Source organism: Myxocyprinus asiaticus, chromosome 23 (assembly GCF_019703515.2).
Source record: "Myxocyprinus asiaticus isolate MX2 ecotype Aquarium Trade chromosome 23, UBuf_Myxa_2, whole genome shotgun sequence".
Taxonomy (NCBI): domain Eukaryota; kingdom Metazoa; phylum Chordata; class Actinopteri; order Cypriniformes; family Catostomidae; genus Myxocyprinus; species Myxocyprinus asiaticus.
In genome coordinates this window covers 47512501-47522500 of record NC_059366.1, presented here as the reverse complement: position 1 = coordinate 47522500, position 10000 = coordinate 47512501, and the positions used below count along the sequence as shown (strand labels likewise).

The following is a 10000-nucleotide window of genomic DNA, read 5'->3' as shown; positions in this document are numbered from 1 at the left end:
AGGTAGGTTATGGTTAGGTTCAGGTTAGGGTTGGGTTGTTTATGGTCAGGTTAGGGTTGGGTAGTTTAGGTTCAGGTTAGGGTTGGGTAGGTTACGGTCAGGTTAGGGTTGGGTAGTTTAGGTTCAGGTTAGGGTTAGGTAGGTTAGGGATAGGTAGGTTATGGTTGGGTAGGTTATGGTTAGGTTCAGGTTAGGGTTGGGTTGTTTATGGTCAGGTTAGGGTTGGGTAGTTTAGGGTCAGGTTAGGGTTGGGTAGGTTATGGTTTGGGCAGGTTAGGGTTGGGTAGTTTATGGTCAAAGGTTAGGTTTGGGTAGTTTAGGTTCAGGTTAAGTTTGGGTAGGTTATGGTTTGGGCATGTTATGGTTGGGTAGGTTATGGTTAGATTCATATTAAGGTTGGGTAGTTTATGGTCAGGTAAGGGTTGGGTAGTTTAGGGTCAGGTTAGGGTTGGGTAGGTTATGGTTTGGGCAGGTTAGGGTTGGGTAGTTTATGGTCAGAGGTTAGGTTTGGGTAGTTAGGTTCAGGTTAAGTTTGGGTAGGTTATGGTTTGGGCATGTTATGGTTGGGTAGGTTATGGTTAGATTCATATTAAGGTTGGGTAGTTTATGGTCAGGTAAGGGTTGGGTAGTTTTGGATCAGGTTATGGTTGGGTTAGTTATGGTTAGGTTCAGGTTAGGGTTGGGTAGTTTATGGTTTGGGCAGGTTAGGGTTGGGTATGTTAGGGTCATGTTATGGTTGGGTCATATGAGCGAGTAATGGTCTGTTCTGTTTCTCTAAATATATTCTGGCATGTTCTCTTTCTGTCTCCAGAGATATCATTATATATTTAAACTCTTGTGCGTCTATATTTCCTCCCTTCACACACACAATCTAAAACTTTCTGTAAAAGCATCTGGCTGAAACATGTTCATTAACAACCTCCTTATTTATTTGTTTATTTATTTCAAGTCTGGTTGTTTTTACTAACCCAGGCATTATTACAAAATATTGCAGACATTCTTGTATCAGCCTAAAGGGGTAATGACCGGCTGACTGTACGTTATCCTCTTAATCGCATGCTGATTTAGCAAAGAAATCAATAAATTGACTTGAAATATTGATTTGAATGTAAATAATTATATTATGTGAGAAGAGGGTGTCGAGTGATATGAGAGACATGAAATTAGAACAGCCATAGAGGAAATCAACGGTCAGTTTTACACAAATATTTGATTACAGAATGCCGCTATTGACCAATCACAATCAGTTATTCCAGAGAGATGTTTAATAATATAAAAAAAACTAGAAAAGCAAACGTCACTTCTTAAACGAGACTGTGTGAAAGATCTGTTCTGTCTCACTGACATGAAGTCAAACATGTCAAACTTCAGCTTGACTCGTGACATACTGACGATGACCACAGATGTGTGTGTGTTTGTGTGTGTGTGAGAGTGTGTGTGTGTGTTTGTGTGTGTATGAGTGTTTATGTGTGTGAGTGTGTGTGTGAGAGAGAGAGAGTGTGTGTGTCTGTGTGTGTGAGTGTTTGTGTGAGTTTGTGAGTGTGTGTGTATGAGAGAGTGTGTGTGTGTGTGTGAGAGAGAGAGAGTGTGTGTGTGTGAGAGTATTTGTGTGTGTCTGTGTGTGTGTGTGTGTGTGTGTGTGTGTGAGAGAGAGAGAGAGAGAGAGAGTGTCTGTGTATGTGAGAGTGTTTGTGTGTGTATGAGTGTTTCTGAGTTTGTGAGTGTGTGTGTGTGTGTTTGAGTGTTTGTGTGTGTGTGTGTGAGAGAGAGTGTGTGTTTGTCTGTGTGTGTGAGTGTTTGTGTGTGTGTGAGTTTGTGAGTGTGTGTGTGTGTGAGAGAGAGAGTGTGTGTGTGTGAGAGTATTTGTGTGTGTCTGTGTGTGTGTGTGAGAGAGAGAGAGAGTGTCTGTGTATGTGAGAGTGTTTGTGTGTGTATGAGTGTTTATGTGTGTGAGAGTGTGTGTGTGTGAGAGAGAGTGTGTGTGTCTGAGTGTGTGAGTGTTTCTGAGTTTGTGAATGTGTGTGTGTATGAGAGAGAGTGTGTGTGTGTGTGTTTGAGTGTGTGTATGTGTGTGAGAGAGAGTGTGTGTTTGTCTGTGTGTGTGTGTTTGTGTGTGTGTGAGAGAGAGAGTGTGTGTGTGTGAGAGTATTTGTGTGTGTCTGTGTGTGTGTGTGTGAGAGAGAGAGAGTGTCTGTGTATGTGAGAGTGTTTGTGTGTGTGTTTGAGAGAGAGAGAGTGTGTGTTTGTCTGTGTTTGTGAGTGTTTGTGTGTGTGTGAGTTCGTGAGTGTGTGTGTGTGTGTGTGAGAGAGAGAGTGTGTGTGTGAGAGTATTTGTGTGTGTCTGTGTGTGTGTGTGAGAGAGAGAGAGAGAGAGTGTGTGTGTGTGTGTGTGTGTGTATGTTATGTGTGTGTTTAGGTGGAACTGTTGCCACACATTCACAGTTAGTGCAGGAATATCAGGGTTAGGTCTCTCTCTCTCTCTGTCTGTCTCTCTGCTTACAGTACTTGCTGTGCTCTGATTGTCTCATCGTCTGTGTTTTTAGGGTTTCATGGCACTGTGATGTCACAGTCGGCATGATGGTTTAAGGAGCGGTGGTGTCGAGGTGGCCGCGCGTGTGATGTTGCGCTGGACGGTTCACCTGGAGGGCGGCCCGCGGAGGGTAAATCACGCGGCGGTGGCAGTTGGACACAAGATCTACTCATTTGGCGGATACTGCTCCGGCGAGGACTACGAGACGCTGCGACAGATCGACGTTCATGTCTTCAACACAGGTGAGATGGAGGAGTATATCAGGGAAGTCTGACAAGCTGTTAGTTTACTGTGTTCAACTGGTTTACTCACCAGCTGTTATGAGTCACATGACCAGAGAACTGTGAGAACTCCACACGTACTCTACCATCATGCATTTATTGTGTGTTTACAGTGTGTTCCTCAGTAGCCAGTAACTTTCTCACTCTGTTATCTCACTCAGCACTTTTCAGGAAGGTGACGGTTAACTGTCAGTGTAGTCACATAGCTTTTGTGCAGGGTTTGTTTTGACATTGTAAAGAAATTAGAGCTGTGCATTTCTGGATAAATTGAGAAGAATGTCAGAATGCATCCTCATTTTCACCTCACAGTAATGGTCAGATATAATTGTTCTTACTTCTAAATTACTAACGTAACATCATCTTTTATCTTAAAACTAAACTGTCGCTAGAGGTTAATTCATGTGAATGAAGTTAATATGCACATAGTTTTGTCTGTATGTATCTAACACTACATGTTAGCTCACTGTCAAACAGTTTTAAAGTTATTACATGTTGATGCGATGTTGAGAACTATCTTTTGTCTATTTATTATGTTGTGCCATGATGAGCGGCCCTCCCTCTATATCTTTAAATACTCAACCCATGCTGATAAACGATAGCGACAACAGAGAAAACAATTCACTAAAGCATATGGTATTGTATGGTAATGAAACTCTACACTATGTATCTCAGTCACGGTGACCAATCGTAAAAATGATAGTATTGGCCTATTATTGAGCCTAACATCTTACTCTTTTTTTACAACTTGTTAAAATATCAAAATGACTCATCGAATTATTCGGTAAATCTTTGGTAGGGATTCACGTAGGGATTCTTGGGGAGTTGTGTGTGGGTCTGACGTAGTTCTTCAGTTCAAACGCGTTAGACAGTCTTGCGCTTTAGCACAACTCTTTTCTACCGTGATACCGGCATCTTTCCCCACATTAATGTTATTAATGCTGAGTTGCTGAGTGCCAATGCAGTAACATGGTCAGAGAGCAGAAACAACATGGCGACAGCAGAAAATAGAGCTGAGGAAGTTAAACTATTTCAAGCGTTGGGCATCTCCAGAACAAAAGCTCAGCTGAATCAGGGGGTGGCGGGGTCAGTGTAAGGGGACCCCCGAACAGCTCTGACTCCATTTGAACACTGTGAACATGTACCGAACTACTGAATGAGAGAGGCACGTTGTTCGTTCACTTTGGTATGGGCATTTGAGTCTACCATGTTCAGTGAGGAAAGAAAAGGGTGGAAGAGTGTGTAAAAGTGACTGATGTTTACACACGTTGAGGGGCTTTAACATGACTCGCATCAGCGCTTTCGAATACATTGTGTATAAAGTGATGTGTCAGGGCAACCTCAGTTCCAACTTTATGCCAAAGTGTTTTTCACACATGATTTTGCTTCACAAATTATGTCTTTGAGAGTACAAAGCAACAACAAATATTTAAAAACGGTCCAAATGTATGAAGAGGTATTGAATGTATCATAATTTCTTTTAATTAATTATTACCTCATCGTTTCTGAATATCCAGAGACCCCAGTTATTGAACTGCAGTAATAACATTTACAAAGACAATGCTAAGACCTCAACATAAACGAGTCCTCTTTTTATTTTCAGTAAATAAAGCTTTTTTTTCTCTTCCAAATACATGTTTTCAATACATTATTATTATTATTAGGCTGTTATTGTTGTCTTTCTGATAAAAGTCATGATCAGCAGTTTAAATACTGCAGGAAAACGATAGATCTGTTTGTTCTCATAATGCTTAAACACTATAAAATCTCTTGATAAATTGCGGTCGTGAACGACTCAGAATGATTCAGTGATTCGCTCATAGCACTTAAGACGCTCATTTGTCGCTAGCTAGTGGCATCTCCAGAAGTAACCAGAAACTGAACTAATCAGTTAATCAAACTGAACCTTTAAAAAATTAACCATTATTTTTTGCAGCTAATTCTGCACAGTTGTGCAGTAAATATGCAATACTTGAATCATTAAAATAGCTGGAAATTGGTGCTTTTAACTTATTCTTTAAAAAAAATATCCCTGGAAAACATGTTAATGGACCAGTGATTGTCTGACTGTCACCTTTTTCACCCCTCATGAGTTTGTATTACTGGTTTCTGTAGTGTGCACCAATCAAGTCATCATTTTTATTTGTATACACACATCGTTTCAAAGCGGCTTTACAGAAAATCATGCTTTAACAGACAATTATACATCATTGTGTAGTTTGATTAAATACAATTATGAAGTGTGAATAAAAATAAGTGATTAAATAATAATTGTATTTATAACCCCAGTGAGTAAGCTGAAGGCGACTGTGGTAAGGAACACAAAACTCCATAAGATGTTGATTAATGGAGAAAAGTAACCTTGAGAGAAACCAGACTCACTGTGGGGGTCAGTTCCCCTCGGAATAACATCATGAATATAATGACAATATTACTTATGTATAGTGCAGGTCATGGTTTAAAATGAGTAAACTAAGTAAGTGTTAAGGGTCAGTGTTTAAACAAAGATTTTGTAAGAACTGTAAGATTAATGACTAATGTCTTTGAAGTTCATTCTGGATTAACTGCAGAAGTTCATATAGATGTATTGTCCTTTGTTAATTGGCTGATGACGGGCAATTAATTGATAGTCTATGTATTCCATTATAAGAGTGTAGTCCATCAAGAGACAAAGGTGATTCAGGCAGAGATCAATGAGGTGCATTGCAGTTCAACCGGCAGGTCATTTCAGTGAGGTTCGGTGAGGTCTATCCTAAGTCCAAGGTTCGGGCAGTGGCATATGAAGTATCCCATGTCTTACAGTTGGAGTTGGCATCAGTTCATCCTCTGAAGTCCATCGTAATAAACTGAAGTGATGTCTGGCTGGCACCGGCTGTAGTTTGTCATCATCACTCAGAGACACGTAGCAGTGGAGTCCGACACCAAACAGGAACGGAGCTGGATCTGGCCGGCTCTGGTAACCTCGGGAGGTTGAGACATGGAAACAAAAAATATTTATATTATTGTAGATGCCATTCAATTTATTGCAGAGTTCTAGATTATGAGAAGTGTTTGAGAAATGTTTCTGGTTCCGGCAGACATCACTAAAGCAGATTAATTGTGAGTTGATGGATAAATTAGGTGTATGCCTGAATAAATAGATGAGTCTTTAGTCTAGACTTAAACTGAGTGACTGTGTCTGCATCCCGAACAGTGTTAGGGAGACTGTTCCATAGTTTAGGAGGATCTACCTCCTTTTGTGGATTTTGATATTCCAGGAATGATTAACAGGCCAGAATTTTGTGATCGTAATGAACGTGATTGAATATAGCGTGTCAGAAGGTCAATTAAGTACTGTGGAGCTAGACCATTTAAAGCTTCGTATGTAGTTAACAGAATTTTAATTTAATATGAAATTTAACAGGTAGCCAATGTAACGATGATAAAATGGGGCTGATATGATCATATTTCTTGGTTCTAGTCAGCACTCTGGCTGCTGCATTTTGAACCAGTTGAAGTTTATTTATTGATCTTGCTGGAGATCCATTGCATTTCATCATGACCCCCAACAGAAGTAATGTTACAGTTGTCATGTTTGAAGTGTATTGTCAAGTTATGTTTATGATCAGTTCTCATGAGATTAGGAAAATCATGAATCTGATAGTTGAATATAAAGAATGCTTTTGAGCTGTTAAAATGGTCTTTCATATCGATGCTCCTGTTGACATTCATATTCAAATGAACTCACAATATTCACATGAAAATGAAAATAATCTGCTTCATAGAGGCCTTATGGGAATGCACAAAAACGCACAAGCTGTGTTCAGAATTGCGTAATACAGTACTTTCATATTTTCAAAGTATGTGCAGTATAGTGGAATATCTGAATGAACAAATGCATTTATCAAAATGTCCAGCATTGGTGCAATATGTGTACAATACAGGATCCCACAATGCAATGCGCTTGATTTGTCCTTCCAGTGTGATGAATAAAGCGGCAGTGATTTTCAACATCTCTTTCTCAACTCATTATTTGATTTGACTGACAAAAGTTTAGACATTTTTACAGAAAATTGGATCAAAAGTGAAAAATAAGAGTTTTTATTTCTGAGATGAAACTGGACACCACTGACTGATTTTAGCATGCAATGTAGTGAGCTCATATAGCATACTACTGTTTAACGATGCATACTGCATACTGTTTCATATATTGTTTTTATAAATCAGTAGGCAGTACACCATATACAGTATGCAGTGAACAGTACACAGGTTTTGATTGTCTCTCTTATGGTCAGTGTCTCTCCGCTGGACGAAACTGCCGCCCGTGAGGACTGGAGGAAGGGAGCACGCTCGTGAAGTGCCCTACATGCGCTACGGACACACTGCTGTCCTGGTGGATGACATCATCTACATCTGGGGGGGTCGCAATGACACGGAGGGAGCGTGTAATGTTCTTTACGCTTTTGATGTCAGTAAGTGTCCAGCACACGTTTACACAAACTGAAGATGATTTATGAACACACAACATGTCAGATCATTAAACGTGTCTTTTTATTCAGAAGATTAGACATATTTTGAAAAATCAATTGGACACATTTAGATTTCTGCTTATCTTGTTTTCATTCTGTCAGCTTATTCATTGCACATGTTTGTATAAGCTTTGATGTTGCATTTTGATGTACATGTCGTTTTGCACTGATTTTAATAAACTAAATTTGAGCTAAAAACTGAACGTGTCTGTAGAGTATCTGGAGAAGCTCATCAAGTCGTCTGCAAATTCAGCCGTTCACTTGTGGTGTTAATCCCGCCTCCAAACCTTCATCCCAACCAATCAAATTACATCCTGTGATGAATGGCGTCTGACGGGACTCAGTGGATTCTGTGGATTTAAATCAAATTCAAATTTTCTTCTGCAGCCTTTCCTACTTCACCATGTATATGTTTATTGCTGTTTACAGGCCAAACACACAGTGAGCAGACATTAGACACTGAAAACACACACACACTCTCTCTCTCTCTCTCTTCAGTGTATTCTTGTGTGTTTCAGACAGTCACAGGTGGTTCACACCGAAGATTTGTGGAACAGTTCCTGGAGCGAGAGACGGACACTCAGCCTGCGTTCTGGGGAAATACATGTACATCTTTGGTGGATACGAACAGCTGGTGTGTGTGTGAGCTCACTGACATATAATGATCTTGTATAATGAACATCATTGAAGCTGTTGAGTGTCATAAACCATCAGCGAGCGTCCAGTACAGAGAGAAGCTCATAACACTGTTGATGATGATAATGATGATGATGATGCTTCAGTGTTTGCAGCATCTCGTCTCAGTCTCATGAAGTTTGTGTTTGTGTTCTCAGGCCGACTGTTTCTCCAATGACATTCACAAGCTGGACACCACGAGTATGTGCTGGTCACTAGTGAACACCCAGGTGAGTGTGAGCACACAGAATAACACTCATGATATGTGTGATACTTGATTAGATTTACTGGATGAGTCATGTGATCATATTCATCAGACTGAGGCTGCATGTGGAGCTTATGTCTTGTTTATGTGTTTATTTATGTTTCGTCAATCCTCTGGGTTCATTCTGGTTTTCTGTTGAGGATGAATTCAGTGATTCACTGTAAGAGAATCTGAAAGTGTTGTGTTCATTCAGACAAACTGCCAGGACTACATCTTGATAGAAGCAAAATTAAATAAGTAATGAAAAAATTAACTAATAATTAAATGAGTGAAATTAAATGAGTGAAAGCTGTCATTGCTGCACGTGGAGGATTTTTTGATGAGAACTCTTTGAAGTAGTTTAAGAAGTTCTGAACATGTTTTTTAAATTGTAATAGTAATTTTTCACATTATTAATGTCCTGACTATACTTTGTGATCAGTTGAATGCCACTTTGGTGAATAAAAGTACCAATTTCTTTCCATAAGAGCAAAATCTGTACATTATTCCAAACTTTTGGCCGCCAGTGTATATATATATGAAAACTCAGCAAAACTGAAAACAAAATCTGGTTTGATGAAGATTGTCAGGAAATTCGTAAAAAACTCAGAACGCTTTCTAATCAAAAACACAGATACCCCTTCTTTACTGTGAAACATTAAAACAATACAAACATACACTCAGAACCAAACAAGCACAATACACCCAAAATCAGCTGATAATAATCGATGAGTCAGTCAATACAAACCAATTTTGGGACAATTGGAACAACCTGAAAAAAACTAACCAGGAAGAATTGGCAATCCAAAACGGAGAAATATGGGAATTTCCAAACATTATTTAATAAAGTAGAAACTGGCCCATATTGTAAGCAAAATCAAATAACTAAACAATTGGAAGTACTAGAATTGGCAGTCAGAGATAATCAAAACCCATTAGACCTTCCTATTACTGTAAAGGAACTTAAAGACCAAATTAAAACTCTAAATCCCAAAAAAGCATCTGGACCTGATGGGATATTGAATGAAATGTTCAAATATACCAGCACTAAATTCCAATCAGCCATTCTAAAATGATTGAATGTGGTTCTGAGTGTAGGTTACTTCCCTGACATCTGGAATCAAGGACTGGGAACACCCATCTTTAAAAATGGAGATACATTTGGCACGAAGGCATTTGTGTGAGTAGCAACCTGGGAAAATATTTTGTAGTATAATTAATTTGAGACTTTTGGACTCAACACACAGTGTCTTGAGCAGACGTCAAATTGGATTTTTACCAAATAACCGTACATCTGACCATATTTACACATTACAAACTTGAACTGAAAAACATGTTGTCCAAAATAAAGGAAGCATTTTTTGCATGCTTTATTGACTTTAAAAAAGCATTTGATTCAATCTGGCACAATGGATTATTTTACAAACTGATTGAAAGTGGCATAGGAGGTAAAACCTATGACCTCATTAAATCAATGTACACTGAAAGTAAATGTGGCATCAAAATGAGCACAAAAAGAACAAGATTTCTTTCCCAGGAGTGTGGAGAGAGACAGGGTTGCTGTTTAAGACCAACATTGTTTAACATTTACATCAACGAACTAGCTACCAGTCTTGAGGGATCTACAGCCCCTGATCTCTTCACGACTCAGAAATCAAATGCCTCCTGTATGCAGATGACCTGGTTCTGTTGTCTCCCACTGAACAGGGTCTACAGCAGAACCTGGACCTGCTAGAGCAATACTGTCAGACCTGGGCCCTGACCG

General features: G+C 39.3%; 1 protein-coding gene across 1 annotated transcript in view; it reads left to right on the top strand.

Annotated features, from left to right (window-relative positions):
* Window positions 1-10000, top strand: part of klhdc3 (kelch domain containing 3) — a 41314-nt gene that overhangs the window by 1228 nt on the left and 30086 nt on the right. Inside the window, exons 2-5 of the mRNA XM_051652386.1 lie at window positions 2544-2772; window positions 7083-7259; window positions 7835-7950; window positions 8150-8221. Coding sequence (XP_051508346.1) covers window positions 2619-2772; window positions 7083-7259; window positions 7835-7950; window positions 8150-8221 — 519 coding nt within the window. The 5' untranslated portion in view covers window positions 2544-2618. The remainder of the gene's footprint in view (window positions 1-2543; window positions 2773-7082; window positions 7260-7834; window positions 7951-8149; window positions 8222-10000) is intronic.